Source organism: Psammomys obesus, unplaced genomic scaffold, assembly GCF_907164565.1.
Source record: "Psammomys obesus unplaced genomic scaffold, mPsaObe1.curated_primary_1811, whole genome shotgun sequence".
Taxonomy (NCBI): Eukaryota; Metazoa; Chordata; class Mammalia; order Rodentia; family Muridae; genus Psammomys; species Psammomys obesus.
The window spans coordinates 39,722,067-39,747,125 of NW_026592118.1; the positions used below are offsets into that span (position 1 = coordinate 39,722,067).

The following is a 25,059-nucleotide window of genomic DNA, read 5'->3' on the forward strand; positions in this document are numbered from 1 at the left end:
TAGCCTTTATTCCATTCTGATTGTTTTTTTATAATATGGAAGTAAAAAAAAAAACTGTTTCTGTGGGATGCTGAAATAAAGTATGACAATTAAATTTGATGTTTTTATATTATATTTTAGTTCAATCGTTATGTCCATACAACTATTATATGTATAAATTATTTCCTTAAGTATCAAACATCAGTTTAAAATATATATATATACTATTTAAATATATATTATAATATATATAAGATATATTTATATTCTGTAACTTTATGATGTTTTAGGACTGGATTCCTCAAGTTTTGAAAAATTAAAAGAGAATTTTCACAGTTAATTTTTAATACCTTTGAAGTTTCTTTATTACCTTTTTGTATTTTCCGATGAAAGGCAAACACCATCTTGAAGTTTAAATGTAAGTGAATTAATTCTGAAAAAACTATATATTTGAACTAGAACTGCAAATGTTTGACAGACATTGGAGAGTGGCCCTTACCGAAACTCTCAGAAGGAGAACCATAATCAGTTCTAGGATTCATAAGTAGTTACTTCTCACTCCAACAGGACTTTGATTCCTGTGGTATCTGAAAGTTTTTACAAGACATTCAGCCTCTAAAGGTCCAGGGGTATTTACTGTGTCCAAAAGACAATGTGAAACACAATGCAGCTGTCATAGCCAATGTTCTCAAGTAAAGACCATTTCACTGAAAATCAAATTTCTTAACTTGAAAATTATATTGAGTCATTTACTATTCTGAAAAAAAAAATGTGTGCATCTGTCTCTTACATTAAAGATTAGAATATTTCTTTTGAGAAAAAATATGCATTTTATTCCATTAGCGGTGTGTGTTCTAGTTTTAAAACATGGAAAAGACTCACACAAGCATTAAACATGCTTTTAGTTTACCAAAGCTGTGATAGCAAAATAAGTTATCATTTTAATTTTACATGTCAGATTTGTTCTAAAAGGTTAGATTTGGGTAAATTATAATTCTCTGAAAAAGGTTGATTTACATTGCAAAGAATGTCAGCTTATTCTTAACAAATTAAATAGGTAAGTATTACTGACACCCATATCATATTCTAATTTCTTCTTATGGATAAAGGGATGAAATATCTTTCTTTTAATTAATGTATATTTTGTTAAAAAATAGAAATTAATATATACCATGTGTGTCTTTCTGCTTCTGGGATACCTCACTCAAGATAAACTTTTCTAGGTCTCACCATTTTCCTGTAAACTTCATAATTTCCTTGTTTTTAATTTCTGAGTAGTATTCCATTGTGTAAATGTACCACAATTTCCATATCCATTCCTCAGTTGAGGGAAATCTGGGTTGTTTCCAGATTCTGGCTATTACAAATAAAGTTGCTACGATCATGGTTGAGCAAAAGTCCTTGTTGTATACTTGAACATATTTTGGATATATACCTAGGAGTGGTATAGCTGGAACTTGAAGTAGTACTATTCCTAATTTCCTGAGAAAGTGCCAGATTGATTTCCAAAGTGGTTGTACAAGTTTACATTCCCACCAGCAATGGAGGAGGGTTCCCCTTTCTCCACATCTTCTCCAGCATGCATTGTCACTTGAGTTTTTGATCTTAGCCATTCTGATGAATGTTATTAGACATATAATATAGGATAAACATACTAAAATCTGTACACCTAAAGAAGCTAAGCAAGAAAGAGGACCCTGAGTAAGATGATCAATCCTCATTCAGAAAGGCAAACAGGATGGACATCACAAGAGGGAAAAAACAGGGAACAGGACAGTAGCCTACCACAGAAGGCCTCTGAAAGCCTCTTCCTAACAGGGTATAGAGGCAGATGCTGAGACTCATAGTCAAATTTTGGGCAGAGTGCAGAGAATCTTATGAAAGAAGGGGAAATGAAAGACCTGGAGGGAATAGGAGCTCCACAAGAAGAGCAACAGAACCAGAAAATCTGGGCACAGTGGTCTTTTCCGAGGCTGATACTTCAACCAAAGACCATGCATGGAGATAACCTAGAACCCCTGCTCAGATATAGTCCATGGAAGCTCAGTCTCCAAGTGGGTACTATAGTAAGGAGAGCAGGGACTGTCTCTGACATGAACTCAGTGGCTGGCTCTTTGATCACCTCCCCCTAGCGGGTGCAGCCTTGCCAAGCCACAGAGGAAGAATGCAGCCAGTCCTGATTAGAGGTGATAGGCTAGGGTCAGAGACAAGGGGAGGAGGACTGGTGGAGGGGTAAAGTAGGAGAAGAGGGAGGGAAGGTTGTATTGGGAGGGGACATGGGAGGGGGCTACAGCTGGAATACAAAGTGAATAAGTTGTAACTAATAAAAAGAAAGAAAAAATAGAAATGAAAAATAAAATAATGGTTCTTATGCAGTACCATGTGATAACTGAATACACTGAGTAGGAAATAAAAAAAAAAGTCAGAATTTATTATAAGAGAGAAGACACTCATTTCTGTGAACCACCATGATAAAAAATTACTTGTAAAAGTGTGAAGTACAAATTACTGCATGGATGACTCATCACTTACCACTTCCATAAACTGATGACCCTGCTTTTTTTTTTTTTTTTTTTTTTTAATCAGTTTGTCCTTATTTTGAGATTAGGAAACAGAGGATCAATATAGCAAGAAAAAAGCAGAGAAGAGAAAAGTTAAGCCAGTCATCTAGCATGCTGTCAGAGTATTAAGAGGGAAGTCAAGGGCAGCAGGCCTTGTTGACTTTCATACCCACAGGAATTCCCCTGCCTCCACTGCTCCCACTCCAAGCTAGGTTTCCCAAAAGGGCCTTTGATCTGTGACTGACTTACTTCAACACTACTCAAAGCTCCTTAAGATCTGAACTTGGGGCTGCTTTCCTGCCTCTTGGCATCTTGCATACCCTTGTTTACTACGTAAACAAGCCCAAGATAAGTTGAACATTTCGAGGACCGCTTGTGTAATTTGTGTCAACCCTCACTTTAGAATCCCTCCTAACCCCATCTTTCCGACCACAAACTCAACCCCACATTCTGCTCTCTGCACTTCCTGATCTTCCGGTTTAGAATGGAGTCCCTCATGCTCAGCACATATGTTTCTGCTCTGGTTTGTGTGTGTATTTACTCCACGATACTAAATGGCCATTGAAGAGAAAGATCTGTTCATTGTCTTTTCACTATTTGTAGTAAATTGGAAACAGTATGCATCACAGCAGAGAAGTAACTGTGATACAGTAGTTTATCATTGACACTTTCGCTGACATGCATTAAGCACTTTCTCAGCAGCATCAGATACGAATCTGAGAACCCTCCATGGAATCGGGATTTAAAACTAAGTTGTCAGATGCAAAAGATTTTTGTTTTGTTTTCTTTATTTATTTTTTTATTAGTTACGTTTGTTCACTTTGTATCCCAGCTGTAGGATTTTTGTTTTAACTGCATGGACTCTGTAGCCTGCTGTTACTAAACTGAACTCTGAGTCTAACTCTCAATAACTGAGTGACCTCAGTGCTTGAGAGATTGAGGTTTAGAATAAAAATATTGATAGTATATAACTTACATGTTTTAAAAATAGATCAGTTTCAATAATTCATGTTAAAAACTTTGAGCAGCCCCTAGCACGTAGCCTTAGAAATGTGACTTTTCTACCAATTAGTTTGTTATGGTTGACTTAATTAATTCAACCTATTGGGTAAAACATTTTTTTTCTACTTCTTGACACAATACAATGCTGGCTTTGAAAATTACCTGTAGCCTAATTCCTCTGTGAAATTATTTCAATACTATTCACTACCTATGTTATGTGATAAGTTTATGATATAGTATAATCCAACTATAGTTTGGTAACATGATAAACAATTGTAATTACTCATGAAAATTTTCCTATAATAACAGACAAAACACAGAAATCCCCAGAAACAGCGCTGGGTATGGTGTTGCAAGCCTGTATTCCCAGAACTGGGGGAGAAAGAGATAGGTAGATCTCTGTGAGTCTGAGGCTGGCCTGGCCTTCAATGTGAGTCCAGGACAGCCAAGGCTAAATAGAAAAACCCTGCCTCAAAAATAAAAGAAAATAAAACAAAAAGAATCATCAAACTTTCTAACCTTTCATTTTTTGGATTCATTTTTTCTAAAGACTGACTTAAACATGCAAGAAATATTCTAGTAATAAGATAGACATTATGGAAGACTCAAATGGGAATACATAAAACAACACTCTAATTCATTATACCTACAGCAAAATTCTATATTAGAAATTTAGATGAAAAAAATCCCATTTGAAACAAAAAAAACATAACATTAGCTTAAGCCAATCACTAGCTACATCAATATCATTTTCAAGATGAGAATACTTTTTCAATGCTTTTCTTTGAAAAAAAAATGATCTACATAATATTAGGGACTGTTTTATTCTTTAGTGATTTCATGATCTAGTGGGGCAAGAGCAAGCACTCATGGGTTTTACCCTTGTCCTAAAATTTTGTGAGACACTTTCTTTTTTAGTGCCTAAAACCATCTTGAGGCAACAGTAAAATATTCTTAGTGGCAATGATTAGGAAGAAAAGAGAGAGTGGGATATAAAATGGAAATGAGTCAAGGGCAGGAGGAATAGCAAGGAGTACAAACTTGAATTCCCTCTCAGGCTTTTTGGTGGAATTCCACACTTTTGTGCAGGCTGCCATTTTTTTTTCCTTGCTATTGTAGAAAATGTGTGAAAAATAATGTTGATTTCAAATACATATATATATGGATTTTATAGCAAAATTGGTCTGGTTTCACCAGTCATTTTGTTGTTGTTGTTTTGTTTTTTTGTTTGTTTTGCTTTGTTTTCAAGACAGGGTCTCTCTGTATAGTTCTGATTGTACTGGAATTCATCTCTAGGCCAGGCGGGCCTTGAGCTCCTGCCTCTGCCTTCCAAATGCTGGGATTAAAGGTATGTGCCACTACCAGTAGGCTCTGGTTTCACCAGTCTTATGGACATAGCTGACCTGGGAATTCATGGTTTTTAAAGAACAGGCTTTTTAATAGACTATCCCAGAACGTTTCCTAATAATCCATTTCTTTCTCAAGTAAACACTATGTATTTTAGATAAATAGAATTCTATGTATCTTAAAAATGTCACAGAATATATGATAATGTAGTTTATTAGTATATCAGACACATTGGATAAATTTAACTCTCGAAGCATTTTCTTCTCTAAGTTGTAAATTCTAATTACTTTTAAGATAAGCAGTGCTCCTCAAAAGGAAGAAAAGGCAGCGTAACCAATATCACTTGCTTTTGTTGAAAATGGCATTGATTAATTAGGTCTTCTAAATGAGGCCTTTCTTTGGAGTAGTCTGGCCAGGGATAACCTCAGATATATATGTTACAATGGAAGGGGCTGATACAGTTAGCATCTCCCAGGTCTCTCTTGCATCCACTTTAGCCAACAGAGTATGGCTTACTTTGTATTTTCTATTAGCCTCCTATCTGCCGTAGTCTTGAAATGACATGGATAACAAGGGAGCAACTGAAAGGAATCTTCAATAATGTGACTCAAGGCATATGTGTATACAACGTTGAGGCCCCAAGGAAAGAAGTGATAGCTAAAGTTTGGAATAAAAAAATATTATTTTGCAGGTGCCAGGCAGTGTACACTTAACAAAAACAGCAAATACACTTTGCCTTTGAGACCCTATGTCATTTTTAGTACTCAGGTAGCCCTTATGGCCCAGACCCAATGAATTTATCTGGTTTCACATCTGAGTGCCAAAGAGCTGGGAAGAGACTACCAAAATAAATAATCTATTGAAATAGGAAGAAAATAAAAGCAAATAACAACAGAGAAAGTTTTAAAAGAGCTGATGAGGCCAAATATCAAACAAGTGTAAGCAAGTAAGTCCAGAAGCCAGCCTTGATGAGACCTGATAGACTAGGGTCAGATAGAAGGGGAGGAGGACCTCACCGATCAGTGGACTATGGAAAGGGCATAGTGGGAGAAGAGGGAGGGGGTGGAACTGGGGGAGATCAGGGAGAGGGCTGCAGTGGGGCTACTTAGTGAATAAATTGTAATAAATGAATATTGAATAAATAAATAAATATAAAGCTTTTCTACTCTAGATGATTTTCATGACACATTCAGACAAAGACTTTAAATATCTTTCCTAAGATTGTTAAAGGGAAGAGAAATTTTTTGTTTTAGAAACAATAATGACACATTTATTGTATTTACTCTTATTATTAATTATTACGAACTAGGATCAGTATGTTGTATCTTTGGCTTGTCTTTGTTATCTATCTAGCCTGTGCTGAATCTCAAATTTATAATCCTCCTATATCAGACTCCTGAGTATGTTAGGTTGAAGGCACAGAGCAACAAAAAGCTTATTTAGAGGAAATAAAAAATGGACATGAAAAGGAAAATGTAATATTTTTTATTTATTTACTTTCATTTTATGTGCATTGGTGTTTTGCCTGCATGCATGCCTGTGTGAAGGTGTCAGATCCTCTGGAACTGAAGTGTTCAGACAGTTCTGAGCAGCCATGTGCATGCTGGAAATTGAACATGGGTCTCCTCAGAGAGCAGTCAGTGCTCTTAACCACTGAGCCATCTCTCCGGCCTCCAAAATCCAATATTCTTAAATGTAATTTCTGTTCATTGGATTTTGAAAGAAAATAGGTAATAGACATAAAAAAGTGAAAAGTATTAACTTAAAAAGGTAGTTGAAGGAAATTATTAAAGATACAACAAAAAACAGAAAACATTAACTTAGAAGTATTAAGGAAACAGAAATATAACAAATTAAACTCTACAGGAATTCTAGAAGACAGAAAACTGTAGAGAATTATTATCTTAGAATTAGTGATGAGAATTATTGAGCATTTGGAGAAAACACCCACATATCCTTAAGTGAAGCACACATCCTGGCTCCCAAGACGATGGGCTTGCGGCATAACTCTCTCTAGAAGCTTTTGTGGATGCATTCCTTATGTCCAGAGTTTTGAAATTTTATGATGCCATGCTTTCATCTGTATAAAGTTTTATTTTTTTTTCTAGGATTATGAGTGAGGTTTTTAAATACAGTCAATCATCTATGTTCTTCAGTGGCTGAGAGGCATTTCTGCTTAGCAGAGCCTCTCCGATCATCGTGGTTTCATTTGCTGTATCTTTGTTTGGTATTCTGCTTCTGCATTGGTGCCGATTCTCTGATTTATTTTTCTATTCTTTTATCTCTGCTCTCCTATCAGTTCATTCTACACACTGTGAAATTTCTTCAATTTTTTAAAAAAATATATCATTATTTGTTTTCTATAGCATCTCTTTTTCACAGAGGGTCTCCTTGTTATAGTACCTTATTTTCAGCTATTTGAGGACATGAGTTACAATTGTTTGGCATTTTTTTTCCTGTTCCTGGCTTGGTCTCTTCAGATTGGTCCATTTGGTTCAGATGTATCTTTACGTACTGCCTTTACTTCAAAGAATTTCTTCAAATAACTGTGGATGTTGGCTTTCTTTTAACATTGAAGAGTATGGGGAGGTAGCAGAGAGCAAACTGGAGGTTAAGCACCCTGAGAGGGACTGGGATGTGTTGGTTGTTATTTCTCACTGTCGAGTGTTCTAACAGAGATGTTGCAATGATGACTCTCCAGTGACACTCCAAATGCTATTATTTCCAGAGGGTTTTTTTTTTTCATTCTCTTTCTATGGATAAGTTTATCAAGATACACCCAAAATACAATTGCTGTCCTTCCAAAGTTGAGGAAGAGTTGGCTGGCTGTGTCAGAGGCAATTCCAACTAGGACTCTAAATGTATCCTACATTAAGATTCTGTACCTGTTTCCCCATTTCTCCAGCTATAAATGTCTTAGCCTTTTCAGAAACAGATGGGCCCTAACGCTGCGTTTCTAGTATTAGGTGATGCCAGTGGAATTGTTGTGTTTTCCTTTTGGTGCCAGGATGCATTTCAACCTTATTTAGGTTTTGAAGTCAATTACGATTCAGCATGTGTTGAAACACAAAAGCTTACTAAAATATCATCCCAAGTCTTTTCACTGCTGTATGTCTTTACTAATTTTATCATTTCATCTCATTTTTATGGAACATTAGGAAGAAGAAAACTTAATAATCATCTTGACTTACCATGTTCCCATTAAGGGAAAAAACATTACAAAGTTGTCCACACAAATCTGTGTCCACAACACAGATTACATGCTTAGATGCCAGCAGTTAAAGCAGTATTTTCAAATGAGTTAAAATGAAACCTCAGTATCTTAAAATAAAACATCACCTAGGAAAACATCTGCAGATTTCTGACGGGCAGAGTGAATGGAATTTTAGGTAAGAAGTGGGAAATAGTAAGAGCTGGAGAGGACAGGAACTCCACAAGGAGAGAAACAGAACAAGAAAATTTGAACACAGGGAACTTCCCAGAGACTCATACTCCAACCAAGGACTATCCATGGAGACAACCTAGAACCCTGACAATGCAGCCACTTCTGATGAGAACTGATAGACTAAGATCAGAAAGAAGGAGAGGAGGATCTCCCCTATCAGTGGACTTGGGGAGGGGCATGCATGCAGAAAGGGGAGGAGGGAGGGGCTTTTGGGGGATACAAAATGAATAAAGTATAATTAATAAAAGTTAAATAAAAAATTTAAAAAAAGAAATGTATGCAGACATGACACCCTCACTAGGACAATGCTAGTTCTACTTACATAGGAAAAGGACATAACTCAGTTTTCTCTCAGAAGATGACATAATCAAAAGGGAACATGAAGTTGAATAAAATAGCCACAAATTTAATTTTAAGCAAATAAATAGAGAAAATCTTACTCTTTCAAAATAACAGTAAAGTCTGTAGCATAACTAAGAATAAATCTAGTAGGAAATGTGCAACATTTCACAGACAGAATTAAAAATAATGAATAAACAAAAATGAGATTGTTTTTGAATAATACAATAAGACTACTATCAGATTATTTTTATCCTTAATGATTATATTTGAAAATGGTGACTTGGTGGTTAAGAGTCCTGGCTTCCCTTCCAGAAAACCTAGATTCTATTCTGAACATGACAGCTCAGAAATGTGTGTATTTTCAGCTCTAAAGTATCTCATGACCTCTTCTGGCATTCATGGACACCAGGCACAAGTTTGGTGCACAACAAAAATGTGAGCAAAACTCCCATAGGCACTAAAATTAATTACTAATTATTTTTTAAAAAATTAATGATGCCCAATTTTATAGAATATCATAAGATCTGTATATTCAAGGGCAGAACAACTTTAGAATACCCGAAAGTTTTTTAAATCAACAGAGAACACAGTTTTTAAAACCTTTCCTCTGTCTCTTGCGAGGATAATGTTGTTGAACTCAGTAGAAGCCCAAAAGGCTTTTAGATGACTATGGTAGACTTTGGCTAATATATCAGCATATTCTTGGGCCCTCAGTAATTATAGCAGCCTTTGTATAAGACTACAAACCAGCCACTGGGCATACACGTAGGAAAAGCAATCTGCTGCCTTTCAGTCTCAACACAGTTTCAACTATAATCATTGCAAAGGCCAAAATGTTTTGGCTCTCAAATATCTTTCTCTCTCAATACCTTAGAAAGTCTCTTAGGTAATTTGTACCATCACCTACTTTACTACTTTAGTGGTGTCTTTTAATTCCAGTTCTTATGTCTTGGTGATATCTAATTATATCCCCTCAATTTTTGTTCATATTATTGATTGTGGTTATGCTACCATAAGTTTGTGTGGCAGACACAGTGTAGTACTTCTCAAAAGCTCTCTTTTCAAAAGTTTCTTCCATTTTATTCCACTTTGGATATCTTGGTTCGTAGAAAGATAATGGCTTGAGCCCTTGGAAGTTATCTAGATTATGTAACCCCATGGTGCAATAGCCATTGTCTGGCGTCAATATGTAAATGATGTTTAACAGACTTTGACCAGCAACTTCTTTTAAAAATGTGTTTCTCTTCCCGTGTCAATTGTCGTCTACGTTACCAAATCTATCAAAATTTTTCTGTGTTTCCTGGCTAGCCAGGGGCTGATGCATCTTAATTATTGACCTTGAAGACAGCAACTGGGAAGTTGCAGATGATACTTGTGTTAGAATCTGCTCCTCGTGTTCATGTGACACCTCATTATTTACATCTGTTCTCCATGTTCATATATTTGATTTTGTTCTTTTTATTTTTTATTTGTTTTATTTTAGGTTCACTTATGATTTGTCATTCAAACCATGCTGCTTTTGAAGCTTTAAAGGATGCTAGTATTGGTGTCCTAATTAGGTTAATATGTATGCAAAAGTTCATCGCAAGAAGACACTTTTGTGTCTTGTGATTTCTTTGATTTCTTTTGTTGTTAGAAAGATGGCCCAACTCTGTAAAGGAAAAATTATAAAAGGGACCGAGCAGTCTTTTTTGGTGTTACATCTATTTCTGAATTTTACCTTTACTTTTGATTTCACTTCACAACTTTCAAAGAGTGTGAATATATTCAAAGTATTTTCATGTATGTCTGCAAGAGCAGAAAATAAATGACCTTAATCTTGGTTCTTTTCTTTAGATGGAACTCAAAATCATATCACTCAAGAAATGGTGAAAATTTATATTCATCATGAAAAAATCTACAAGCGGATTTCCCAAGAATTAGTTTATTAATTGAGAATTTGTCTACAATTTAGAGAGACGACACAACCTTTGAGAGTGTGTAAAAGTGATTCAAGGCAATTCTGGGGCTGTACAGATCTGAGTGGCCATTGCTGCACATAGTGACATCAAAGACAGTGCTGCTGCCGATGGCCATGTCTGGGACCTTAGACCTACTGCAGCTAGGGTCTGTGTTAATGTCTGTGGTCTGAGTTACCACCAAAAGCCATGTGGATGTTCCCCGGTTATGCTGCTGCCTGAACCCAAGTCAATATCAGTGGACTGCGCTGCTTCTGGGGTCTATGCTGATGAAGGTGGACTCCAATGCCACCTGAGGCCATGTTGGTATCCATGGTCTGGGCAGCCTTGAATGCTTTGTCTGGGTTCAGGGTCCTACTGCAGCCGGGATCTGCATGATCTGTGCTGTTACCACAAACTGTATGGAGGCCCACGAGCCACGCTCCTGCTGACCGTAAAGAGCAAGGAAGCCAACAAAAGAACAAAACACACTAACCATCAAAAAACATTCTAGACTGGAAGCCACCAAAGAGAACTATTAAAAACTGTGACAGAGATGCTGAAGTGAGCTCTCTACTGTTGATGGCTTCTGGAAGAAGGGTGGGAGGGGGAGTACTCAGTTCTATTTAAGGAACAGGCCACTGAGAGTTTGACCATGCTACAGTGAGTATATAGACAACAGGAATCGGGCTGTGTGTGTGTGTGTGTGTGTGTGTGTGTGTGTGTGTGTGTGTGTGTTGGTGGGAGGGGGAATCACAAGTGTAGTGGCAGATGGGGAGGCAGATGGGAGAGGATTGGGAAAGGATTGGGATTGGGATACATGATGTGAAGCTCCCAGAGAGTTGTGTGGGGGAAAAAAGTGATTCAAATGTGTAATATTTTCATTGCTAAAATATAAGCTCTGTCATGCACACTTCCTACAGACACTTGTTCAAAGGACATTGTGCTATATCTAAGTCTTTACAGGGAGCGCTTCCACCTTGTGATTTAAGTACCATGTCTTTGCTGTTGGATATTGTCTTTTAGAGAGTGTATCTTCTTAATTTTAAATCTGTTTCCAATCGGAACCAAGTCATCCAATACATGATGTTAATGAACTCTAAAACACAGTGGAGGTGTATCTGGCTTTTCCTTCTATCATAAGTGACCAGTTGCTGATGAACTTGAAATATTACATAACAAACTACTGCATTTTCCGCCTACATATTTTTTTTTCTTTAGTCTAAACCTCGAAAATCAGTATATCCCTGTAATGCCATTTTATCTAAGTGGATGAAAAGAGAGACTTTTGAATATTAGATATAGCACTATCCAAAATATTTGTAGTAGCTGCATTAATTTATATTTTATCTGTACGTGATTATATAGTCTCTCTTATATGTTAGTTAGACAAATGCTTTCCTCTTTAAAAAAAAAAAAGTACACGGACTGTGTTCTTTTCTAAGTTCTGTTTACTTACCCTGAAGGTTGACATGCAGAGCAGGTGTGGAGTGGAGAGATCAGCCGTTTTCAAAGGGCATGGCGGCAGCTGGGAAGATTGGGTTTCTTGCACTTTATACCTTGTGATGTTTGTTGACTTTAAACCACTGAGCCACCTTTTCTGACAATATGCTGTGTCCCATTAATTTCCTCCTTAGCCAATGAATTAAGGAATGCATTATTTTCCTTACAACTCAAAATAACTTAATTAGATTCCATGAGATGCAATGACAGAAATATTTTTGCTTATGAGGAATAAAGTTTGAACGTGAAACACCGTAAAGGGAAATGAGAAGAAAACACTATTTTCCTTCTTCCATATCACAATCCAACACATCACTCAAAATGGCTTCTTTACATTCTCTTTGCCTTTCTAACATTCTTTTGGGGAGTTTATTAATCATCCCACTATGATTTGTAAATGTTTATTCAATTTTAATCATATTTCAGGAGACAAAAGGAAGAGTAGCCATAGTGACAATTACTGACTCAGCATTCTTGCAAACTAGACCAGGTGGGGTGACTGGACAGATAAAATCTTTTGTTTCTTTCCTTGTCCGTTTGGTATAGCCAAATGTCCAGTGCAAGCAACAGGAAGCATGACATAGAAAAAGAAATGAAAGCAGAAAGATCTTATAAACTTTTATAAGAGACGACAGTGGAAAGAATGGGACTTGAACTGCACATAGTAATTGTACAGCACTAGACAGAAAGAGGATGTAGTGTCACCTTATAGTCCAGACAGAGGAGTGAGTGTGTGTAGTGCTAAGAGGACTAATATGGCTTATTAAAGTTATAACAGGGCTTCAGGAAGGGGACAGCAGGAAAGACTGAATGATTTGGAGTAGCAAGGCAAAAAGAAACCTGCACCAATTTCAACCAAGAAAAGTAATTTAATTATATATCACAGGCTACTGAAAAATCAGATCTTGAAGACACCACAGTCAAGTCAAAATGATTCCATAAACTTTTGCTCTTGCTTTATTTTTTTAAACATTTTACAGGATTTGACTATAGTACTAAAAGATTTGAGGAATTGTCCATTAAAGATTTGTACAATGTACTGTTTTATTTTTGAAAAACCAATGTCTTGTGTTCACATTTGACTCATGTTAAAATGATAGGAAATGGAGATCTTGCACATTTAAAATAGTTGTTTGTTTAAAAAGGTTTTAGCAAACCACAATAGAACAATTTATTTTAAGATGCATGCACATGCCAAGCTGAGCAGCAGACTTCATTAAAATTTAATTTATAATTTTAAAAGGTTTGGTTATGAGATAGAAACATTAGATTCTTGACCAAATGTGTTTTAAATGATGAAAATTAAGTTGTGTTGACAAGATTTTTATTATAAAATTTTCAAAATAAATATACAAAAGCAACCACAGTTTATCAAATAAGTAACAGTAAGCCTTCTAGCTACGCTCTTCAGAGACACACAACTGAAGAGGCCGCTGGCAAGCAAGGCCTGTAATTTCACATCTAATAGAATGAAAGTAAACCTTCATTTCCACAGGCACTGTTTAAGACAGGACGACACCAAAAGGCTTTATCTCAGAATCAATGGACATGTAAAAGAAAAGCCTGCTCTCATTAAGAAGATAAGTAGATAGACCACCTATATTTTTAGTAGTTCTATTTTATTTGTTGCTTTTTATCATATTCATATATAAAAGGGATTTTAAGGAAAAATAGGCTTCTCACATGAAATAACATTCATCACTGTAAAAGAAAATATTTTAATAGCTCTATGAATAATATTAGAGAGAGATAAACTATCTTACTTATTTCTCGATATTTGGTCTGGTCATTTAAATTTTTTCTACTACACCAGAATACTGGTGTAAGATGAGGTATAAGAATGTTCTGCTTTGAAAAAAAATGACAGATAGTTGAATATATATAATCCTTGAAAAAATTTACTATCTTCATATTAGAGCTCCTCAGGAAAATATTGTTCTATTAACTCAACATTCTTCAGTCTTGTCCAGTATCCACTCAGACGAGAATCCACTGATTCATTTCATCCTGGTTGAGAATTTTATTGTGATATTGATAGCTTATAGAAGTCAGAACTTTTTGTTGTTCTTGTTGTTTTGTTTTTGTTTTTCTTTGGGACAGGGTTTCTCTGTGTAGCCTTGTAGTCCAGGCTGGTCTGGAACTCATAGAGATCTGCCTGCCTTGCTAGACTGTCAATTAATTTTTAGAGTTTCATGTCTAGGAGTGAGGAGCCCAGAAAGACAAAAGATGACAATGATTATACTGAATTTCTTATTTAAAACAAGAAAGGGTTATATAAAGATGCTCATTGCAAATTACCCTGCCAGGTCCTCATCTTATTATGCCCATAATCAACATGTGATGAAACATGGAACCGACAGCCATGCATTTATAAATGGCCTTGACCAAGGTGGTCCATAGCCGAATCCTTCTCAGCAAAGGCCATGAGTACTTCCAACCATCCACTCTTCTTATTCAGCATAGCAATGTGACCAAAAGAGACTGCTGAGCTCCACCTCCCCACACAGCAGTCATTTCAAAGGTCTTTGTGACTTATTTCAAGTTCCTTTTGAAAAGTCAGTTCAGTCCAGCATTTCTTCATTGCATACAAAGAAACTCACAACTGATTATTTAAAGTCCTTTGAAGCATGTTCCTGTTTTATTGCAAGTGCATGAGAACCTTTAGTGAGTTAATGTTACCAGAAATCAAATACAAGAGATCAAGGTAGTTATGTTGATCATTTAAGGGAAGAATTTCAGTTTGGACACCTGTGCTCATAAAATAATAGTGTTCCTTGCATTAAAAATGACATTGTATATTGACTAACGCTCTTAAAATATAGAATTTTTAAAAAACTCTGAGTCTTAAAGAACGGAAGGAATGCTAACTTTAGCTAAATTTAATTTAGTCCTGACAACAAAATATGAGGGCAACAATTTTAAAGATAATTTGTAAGGACTGCTTAAAGAAATTCCACTTGTGTTTAATCAAAATATGCTTCTTAAAAAAATTAAATATTTGACCTACATTCTACTTCAGGATGTTTGCATTTGGTCAACTAAAGAGTTGAAATCAATGATTCATTTTCAAGGGGACTTGAGACTGCCATGCACTTACAGGATTGAGAAATAGTTGTGTGTTTAAAGAAAATTAAGCGCATCAGCAAGTGAATTAAAGTCATTTTAAATATTTTTATTTTCTCATAAATTCACATTGCTAAGATACATGAGACAGCATGTCAAGCTGATAAAAATATCATCCTGTTTTTAGTTAAAGCTTCCCTGAAAGAAATTCCCATTGAAGAGGACCATTTAAATGGACTTCCTCGGTGTGACGTTTTCACACTCCAAGCAAGTTAAAAATATATAATTTCTCTATATACAGGGATCCATATAGGCAGTGTATTAAAGGCCTGCCATATAATAGTGCAAAGGACCTTGTATATTATAGATGTCCAATGAGAAGTTGCTGAAATAAATTGTATATGAACCTTGGAAGTAGTACCACCTAACTAAAAAAAAAAAAAAAAAAAAATCCCATTATTTCATACCACTCTCCATAATTACTGTAGTCCAAATCATGGCTATGTGCAATGTTCAGTTATTTTCCAGTATGTTTCCAACTATGCCTACTTTGCCTACTTACAATTTAACTCATCCTCTCGGAACCTAAAGATATAATGAGTAGTATCACCTAAGACAAGGTGTTTGTTCTGTAAGTTCACCTTGGGATATAATTCATCTCCTAACTCTAAGAAAATATTAGCAACTCATCTAAATTTTATTTTTAAAAAGAACTCTCCTGAAGAACAAACCATTCTAGTATGTATTATATTATTATCATTTAAGGTCTAAACGTTCTATAGCAGTATTTCTCGGCCTTCCTAATGCTGACCCTTTAGTAGCGTTCCTTGTGTTGTTGTGACCCCGTAACTATAAAATTATTGTGTTGCTACTTCACAACTGTAATTTTGCCACTGTTGTGAGGAGCAAGGTAAAGATAGGCAGGCTATCTGGCAGGCAACCCCCACAGGGGTTGAAACACACAGGTGGGGAGCTGTCTGTAGGTGCAGTCATCTTAAAAGGATGTTCACAGAATGTTTTCATTCTCATGTCTGGGCAACACTCAGCATTGAAACAGTTCAGTCTACCCTTTCAACTAAAAAAAAAAGAAAAGAAAAGAAAAAGTTTAAAGCAGGCTACCTAAAAAAATATAGAGTTGCATGAAAATTTTCCAATTATTACAGAAGTCTTGGTCAAATTTGGTTTATGAACACCCTGACCTTATAGATGTAAAGAGATACAGGGTGCGCGTGTGAACTCTAATGTGAGCATGCAAAATATGTATGTCTCCAATTTATGTTTTGATAATGCTGCATACATGGGTGTGTTTTTAAAGGTATGAAATAGAAAGTTTAGCATTTGATCTATCAGTCTGTGCTGGTAAATGACACAATGCTAAATGAAAATGTCATGGTTAATTCTAAGGGCTAAGAGAAAAATAATTCTCTGCCATTGTCCATGTTTTGTCTATTTTTAAAAACCTTAGAGGGAAAGTGCTCTCAGGGAAAAAAAATAACCGAAGCTTTACTGTGAAAGAAATAAATGCAAGAAATAGCACTTTAAATAGGGAAGAGATGTGAAGCATTGCAACTTCAGAGCCTGCTAAGGAGCAACAGCTGTACCTAATTTCAACTTGACGTGCTTGAGATCTCATATTCATATAGGTATTTAATGATCCAAGCATAATGGTCCTATATAGAATAATTACTTATATGAAGGAGCAAACTTCATACGCATGCCTCTTTAAATGATCCTTCAGGAGGAAAACTGCACTGACTCTTTGAACAATGAATAGTCTCTCCCACCAATCCAAATGTTTGGGACTAAGTGGCTTATCTTTCAAGAGAGAGTGGCAACTGTGACCAGCTCACTTTTTTTTCACTGACTCTCTTTGCCTCCCGCCTTCCCAGTACAACCAGTACAAGGAAAAAAGGTAGAACGCCAAGCCTATCATTAAGTCATAGTAGTAGACAGTTGCAAGAAATATCAGAAACAAAAGGAAATATGGTATTTTGGAGTTGATGTATGTTGAAAGCAGAGACTCCGAGCCTGGAGCTTGGATTTCCTCAGCAGGAACAGTAGCAGAAGCAGAGCTGACTGACACTTTGTCACCCAAACAGCATTGTGACTGTCCAAAAGGCATTAATCCTTCATTTTCCGACCTTGCCTTATCTAGCTTCTCAAGAGGTTCACTGATTAAAATCATTGGGCTTTGGGATTTTTCCGAGCTACCTTCGTTTTGTTGGGGAGTCGGACTCACAAGCCCTGGTCTTCTGCTGTATGACTCCGTTATCTCTGAACTTTCGGAAACATCTTTGCGTTTACAAGTGGCATGGCCCAGGATCTCACTTTCTGGGTGGCAATTATATTCTGACTTAGTAGGAGCAGAGCGCAGTGTCGTGTCGGTAACTGCTGCCTCCTCAGCTGCCCATCCGGATGAGGGTTCTGGATTTTTAGGGCGGCGTCTGTACAGCTGAGAGCTGCCCTGGGAAGGGCTGGCAGCGTCTGAGTTAAACGCAGAATGAGCAGCCCCGAAATCCGCTCTCCCTGAAACTTCTTGAAGCAGCTCAAGATCTGTATTTTCTGGGAATATTGCACTGTCTGTTGGTAACCCTCCCAAATGTAAACCCAGTTTTGACGTAGCTCTTTGATTGCCTGTCATGACCTGTGAAGGATCGTCTGTAGAGGTTACACTTCCAATTCCACGTTTCTCCTTGTCATATGTCTTCCTGGGACTGCGCGTGGATGGGGTTTCCTCCTTCCCCATTTCATCTACGCGTACATTACAAATACCTAAATGCGACTCGCTTTCAAAATCGTTGTCATGGATTACACCTGCCGTATCTCCATGACAAAGGGTATAATGTGAATCATCCTTCCTCCCCTCATGTGGATCAAACGCTGTTTCTTTTACCTCGATGGGCCTGTCACTTCGTGCTGTCTCTTGAGGTAGCTTAGCAATTATCGCTTCTCCTCCAGCAGACATGCTTTCTGGAGTACTTTCTAATGTTGTCTTAATTATATAAGCTGTAACTGCTTGTGCCTTCTCAGTAATACCATGATCAGCTAGAGAAGACAGTTCATAGCGTTCTGTCTCTCGGCAGGTAAACAATTGTTCTGTAGGAGTAGCTTCCGCATTCCTTGTGTTATCTCTTTTTTCCCACACGTCTTTACACTCTGCTTGTTCTCTGATATGCTTGGTTATATTTGTTTCGATCCCTCTTGTTTCTGGCTGACTTTCCAGAACATTCCAATTTTTTTTGTGCGGAGTGTTCATATTCTGATCTGTAGGATTACTAGAATCTGGGTTTTCCCGTTCAGCTTGAAAGAGATCACCCTCTGTCAGGTCACTGCCATTTCTTGGAGAACCAAGGTAAGTAGTTCTTGGTTCCAAATTGGTACTTTGGCCAGCTTCCCTCCAATTTCCTTTTGTCTTTGTTGAAGGAGAGGTATCTACTCTTACCACCTGGGTGGTAGCTGTGTCTTTGCTCAGTAGAGTGGGCAAGTCTTGGTTTTTGCCATTAGCCTCTCCAATGCTTACTTTTGGGTACCCCATGTGCCCCTCTTGGTTCTGGAATATTGACTGAAAATTCTTGCCTGGGTTTTCATTAACACCTAAGCCTGTTTTCTGCTCCTTCTCATCATTGCCTTTGACATAATCATCTTTGGAAGATGCCTTTGATTCTTCCAGATTTGTGGAGGATGCCTCTAAAGAGAAGTCTCCGCCTGAGTATTTGTAATCTTTTATTTCAGGTTTTTTGACTCCTGCTTCATTATTCTGAAGGTCCCCTGACATTAGTTGATCAGAGGAAGAACACATTGTTTGTGCTCTGCCACTCCCATGGGCTGGGTTGGCATTATCATCCAGGACTTCTTTGTTGTAGAGGGCCAATTGCACTAATTCGCCAGAACTAGCAATTCCCAGTGATGGCCCCATTCCTACCACATCTGAAAGGATTTCTTCTGAAGGTGGGTAACCATATTCACTTTTAGGGGAGTAGTCTCTGCTATGATAGAAATCTCTCGCTAAGGAGCTTTCTGCTGATAAACTTGGAGACAAAGGCCTTCTGAACAAGTCAGTGTGGACTTCAGGATACACTTGCTTCTCTGACCCCTCAGCTTTGTTTGTGAAGTTGACTGGATCTGTTGAAATTGGATTCTTTTCATCCATGGAAGGAATTAGCCGTTGGTTTATCTTATGGAATAAAAACAACAAAAATAATGACAACATGATCTTTTTAAATAAATGAGAAGTTAATTAGATTTTTATTAATTTAAATTATAATCTGGTAGATTTCTGTGACTTCAGTTGTGGATTGCACACACAAACTGGAAGTTGGATGTTTGGGCAAGATCCTTGTAAGGTGTGACTTGGGAATGAGATCAGTAAGAAAAGGGACCCAAATTAATCACTCTCCCTCTCAGCTTCCAAATATCACATTGTATTATTCAACCATTCTTGCTTGTCATGGCACTTTTTCCTCACTTCGGATATACACATTGATAGCTCCATGCTAATCAATTAGAGAGCAGCTTCCTGGGTGCCCCTTTCCACACTTATACGTGCTGTGGGTGCCCCCATTATGGTTTCTCTTATTAATATGTTTTCTGCAAAGCCTCTGCAAACTATTAATAGCAAAACGTCACTCAAAGAAAAGTGAGGGAGTTAATGTCTCCGCAAATTCTGTTTTAATGACCCTCTGCCAACTGGTACTCAAATGTATTTGAGCTCTTCAGTGATGCCAACTGTCAGGATTTAACAGTGAGATGCCTGTGTTTTTTTTCCTCCTCATAACTGACATTTGCATGATCTCAATAATTATATGCAAATCTTACGTTTTCCCCTTCTTCTCACATAAGGCTCGTGTTACTTGTCAACCGCACAGCTGTCTTGTGAGCCAACGCCTGTGGGTTCCACAGATTTGGTTGTATTTCCATCTATTATGGAGCTTCATTGTTTTATGCAGCCACGTCAGCACGGAGCAAATTAGCATCTAAATTACAGCTCCCTGTTCATTTATTGGGCGTACAATCCCACTAACTTCTAAACAAACTTTTATATTTGAGGCCACTCATGGTAATGAGGTGTATTGGTGAAGTATGTGATTTTTTTTTCAGGGTGCTTTCATTATATTCTGTGGTTTTGAAAAAAAAAAAAAAGGGTGATGTTAACTTCCAGCTGGTGAGAATTCTCGCAACGGGTGACAACTTTGTAGTGGCTTAACGTTGGAGCACAGTAAATTGCATACTTTAGTGGAGCGGTTGCCATATCACTATTGCAGAGGTGAAATGTGTGGGGAGAGAGATGAGTTCTAGTTCGTTTAGGTTTCAGGACTGACACTTGAAGAGGCAAATGTCATTTTAATCTTAGATGATTACGAATCCATGTATCACCATGCCATGAGCTCTAACCAAATACAATGAAGGATAAGGTGCGTTATGTGACTCATTTACATCTACCTCTCATTGTGTGGTAAAGGGCCACACTAAACCACCTCCTCCAAATTTCAAAATAGATTTGATGTTCACCAAGTGTGAAATTTGTAATAACTAATTTCATACTGAATGGTATAGCACTGAATTTGTTTCCTGTTTTAAAATTATGCAGCACTGGCTATTTTCTTTTTCCCTGGTAGGTTAATATTTCACAGAAATATCGGACAGAAATAGTAAAGCAAAATACTGCAAAACATGAGAATTATGGGTTTCTTAGGTTGATAGGACCCTAACCATTGTCTATGCCAGACTTCTTACTTCACAGACAAGTCTATGCCGAGTGCACACTTGTCACGAAGATTAGAAATGTGCGTCAGGATCGTGCCCCTTGCTTACAATTCCCACAAATTATTACTCAGAGCCACTGGTAGAGAGATAACATATTAATGTCATTAGTTTAGAGCTGCGGAGAGCAGAGGCAACACACTGAAATCAAAGTGCCTTGTTGCTCAAGCCAGAAAGAGATGCTGGGACAGAATAGGTTATGCTTTCACATTTGCAAATTATATTAGCTGAAGCTATTGAAAGGCAGGCATTGCAGCAGCATCTTTGAAGCATAAACAGATTCATCTAATGCCGTGGCAACCAGCACGCTTACCATCAAGTCTAATTCTTTTTCATTATGTCCCTCCTGCTCTCTGTTGGTGTCTTTTACATTTTGGTGATGGCCTCCCAAGTCATCCTTGTCCTCCTGAGAACAAATGATGGTTGGGATGTAGGGATCTGAAAAGTCAATATGATTTTTTTTTAATCGTAAAACTTTTTTTATTACAGACATTAACAAAAAGTAGATTTTAATTTTAAATAAATATTACCTGTGAACTTTAAATTCTCAAATTTATTTTCTTCTGGTGTTAGTGATGGTTCTTCTTTACTGCTAAAATTTAGAAAAACATAAATTGGTTCTGAAATTACATCTTTTATAATATCTTTACATAGTAGAAAATTAGCAATAAGACATATAGTTTTATAGCCTTTTATAATTTTGTATTATTGTATGTAAGTAAATATTTTAGGATGTTATAGTAATAAATACTGATCCTAGAAAAACTTAAATAATCCAGGTAATGTTATAAATCTAAATGAGATTATGTTATGCTTATTAAAACATACCCAGAATGAAACTATAAGCAAATGTGTATTTTTCATTATATTTTATTTAACCTTTCAAATTGAGAGGATTAACTGTCTGGTTTAAATGGCAAAGTTTTATGAACTGATATTCCATTATTATTATAAAATTAGTTTCTAACATTTTGACAATTATGTTTTTATCCTGTTTCTCTTTCAACTGTACTGTTATAAAAGTAAATTTCTCTCTCCCTAGAAAAGAAAAATAAAAGAAAACAAGCTCACTAAAATCTAAAAGACAGCTAAATTTATGTTCAAAAAATCTCATATGTGAATTGCTACCGGCCAATTTTAAAGGGGAGAATTCAGAGTGCTCATATGTAAGCATGTAACATTTCTTTAAAATTTCTCAGATTACATTGCTTTTTCTAGTATAGTCTGCATTATGATTAGAAATGACAAGTACTTTTCCTTTCTGATGTCAGCAGGCAGACTAATGGGGTCATTATAATTATATTCGTCTGTGATACTCAATACGAAAAAATATAATTAGTGAAAATTGCAATTTTTGTACAGTTACTCAGAAGCTAAATTATGTCTTCATTTTCTTTTACGTGGTTTATTGCTATTATTATTGGTTGCATCTGATATGCATGTGTGGGGTCATGTGTGAACAGCACAAACGTGGGTGACAGAGGACATCGTTTGGAGTTGATTCTCTCCTTCCATCTTTACATGAGTTCTGAGGATTGATCTCCGATCACCAGGCTCACACAGCAAGCAGTTCACCACTAAATGGTCACTGACTCAGTGTTCACCGACTCAGTGGCCCCTTAGTCTTCTTGCCAATCTTTTTCTCTTTCTTTCTTCTTCCTCCCTCTCTCTCTTGTCTTTCTTTCTTCCTTTCTTTCTTTTTCTTTCTTTCTTGACAATGTCTCTCTCTATAGCCCTGGCTATCCCAGAACTCTCTTGAACTCACACATATCTATCTGCCTCTGGCTCTCAGGTACTGGGGTTAAATGCATCTACCACCATGTCTAATCTTTTTTTTCTTTCAAATATTGACTTTTTTCCGTGAGTTTTCTGCAACAACAACAAAAACAGACAAACACACAAAACAACAAGAAACCTGAAAAGTGACAGCTGTTGACAAATTTTTATAATTGAGTCTAGTCTTTTTTGCACTGAAACTTTCAATACAAAATCCAGCACGGCTAATTTTATTTCTACAAACCATGTGAAATTTGTAAATTTGTAAATCATGATTACGTAAGAAGGTAATTCAGTTTTGCATATATTTTTGTTGTTTCATTTTTACTTTACTGAAATCAACAGTAGTGGTCATTGTGATAAAACTAAAGTTCTATACACATAACAATTTTTAGACTATAGAGTTTAAAGTACCAATATTGAATTAATATAAAAGTTACACTGTTTTCCAAGATCTCTAACTATACAATTATTTATCTTTTATGAAATTCATCTACAAGCCAATATGTTTAGCTTCTTTGCGTATATAATATCTCTTTTAAGAACATGTAAAACTGAAATGCATAAACCCCTCTGGCTCTTACAAGCTATTTACCTGCCTCTTTCCTTACTTGCAAAGATCTCTGAGCCTTAGAGAAAGGGATGTGATATAGACATCCTGTTTGCGACTCAGAACCCTGTAGTATCTTGTTCATCATACTTTGATCAGTTTTAGGTCTCTGTACTAACTGCCATCTATACCCCCTCCCCAAAGAAGCCTTTCTCATGAGAACTGAGAGACACACAGTTCTGTGGGATTAGCGATAATTTGTCAGTGGAGACCGATGGTGGGAGAACTGTTTCATGGGCACAGCAGGGAAGCTTACACATGAACTCAAAGGGATCATGATATCATAGGCAAGACCCATGCAAACTCCAGCCAGACAAAATACCAGCATCAAGGTGGGAGATGGATATGAAGTCTCACCTCCAGCTGCAAAGTTATTGGCTGCTTTGAAAAGAAGAATCAGTTCTATTTAATGTTATACTCCAGAGGAGGCCCTATATCCAAGAGTAGTCAATCAGCACAACACTCTATCTATCTATCTATCTATCTATCTATCTATCTATCTATCTATCTATCTATCTATCCATCCATCAGATAGATGGATGGATAGATAGATAGATAGATAGATAGATAGATAGATAGATAGATAGAGAATATATATACATAAAGAGAGAGCAGAAGAGTGGGAGAGCATGAAGTTGGATGGGTAGAGAGGTGGGAAGAAAATCTGAAGGCAATGAATATGATCAAAACACATTGTATGAAATTCTCAAAGAACTGATAAAATACTTTTTATCACTTTATGCATTCATTTATGCATTTTAATAATGCATAAAAGCTATTAAAGCAACATTTAGTTATTCCCATTTCTTATTTGTTCCTAAAACACTATTAAAGATTTATTTGTAGAGGGAAAATATTTGCTACTAAAAGATTTTTTTTTATTTATTAAACCTCCAGCACTGACTTTTCTAATCAATTTTAATTACTTCATTAAAAATGATTGTTTTGAAAGGACAAGAACTTTATTTTTCCAAACTTACTCTAGAGACAAGTAATTAGTGATGAAACTACCTTATTGTGATTGAGTTTCTTCTATTACAGAAATTCAGGAATATAAGGGAAAACTTTATATTCAAGGACACAGGCAAAGAATAAAATCAGGTACACATGAAACATAGACTTTTATATAGAACACCTATAGGAAAAAAATCATACAGAACATTAAAAATTTCCTAAACCCAAAAGATGATAAAACTATATAAACGAATATTAAAGAAATGACATATACCATGTTCATAGACAGTAATGACATATTATGAAGGTATTCATTCTCTGCAAAATTTATGTATACATTCAACAAATTGTATTCAAAATCATAAAGTAATTTTTCAGAGTTTGGATATGTGATTCTAAAGAGAAGAACAGAGGGATAATGATAGAGTTCTACAGCTCTGGGAAATAGAGAAGTGGGTACCTGTTTCATCTAAAGTGAAGAGTTCTTATGCACAGTGAATGTTGAAGACAAAGTATTGGGAAAGCTGCAAACCAATTGAGAAATAGAACTTGAAGTTTAGTGAGAAGATCACACATTCATAGGCAAATTCAAGATGTCAGAAAGCAGGGAGATGGGGAAATTTTCAGAAATGAAGACAGGGAAATGACCATACTTAGGGAAAATAATGACAATAGAACATATGCAAATTCAGCTCCAGGTTAACTAAATTCTTGACATGTCAAAAATGTGTATGTATATATATATATATATATATATATATATATATATATATATATATA

At 36.3% G+C, this 25,059-nt stretch overlaps 1 protein-coding gene across 1 annotated transcript in view; it reads right to left on the reverse strand.

The window, feature by feature from the left end:
• Nucleotides 1–17,025: 17,025 nt before the first annotated feature.
• The window catches only part of Ppp1r3a (protein phosphatase 1 regulatory subunit 3A), a 42,172-nt gene continuing 34,138 nt past the window's right edge, over nucleotides 17,026–25,059 (reverse strand). Inside the window, exons 2-4 of the mRNA XM_055612520.1 lie at nucleotides 21,470–21,528; nucleotides 21,253–21,377; nucleotides 17,026–19,353 (exon numbers count right to left, since the gene is read on the reverse strand). Of these exons, the coding sequence (XP_055468495.1) occupies nucleotides 17,026–19,353; nucleotides 21,253–21,377; nucleotides 21,470–21,528 (2,512 nt within the window). The remainder of the gene's footprint in view (nucleotides 19,354–21,252; nucleotides 21,378–21,469; nucleotides 21,529–25,059) is intronic.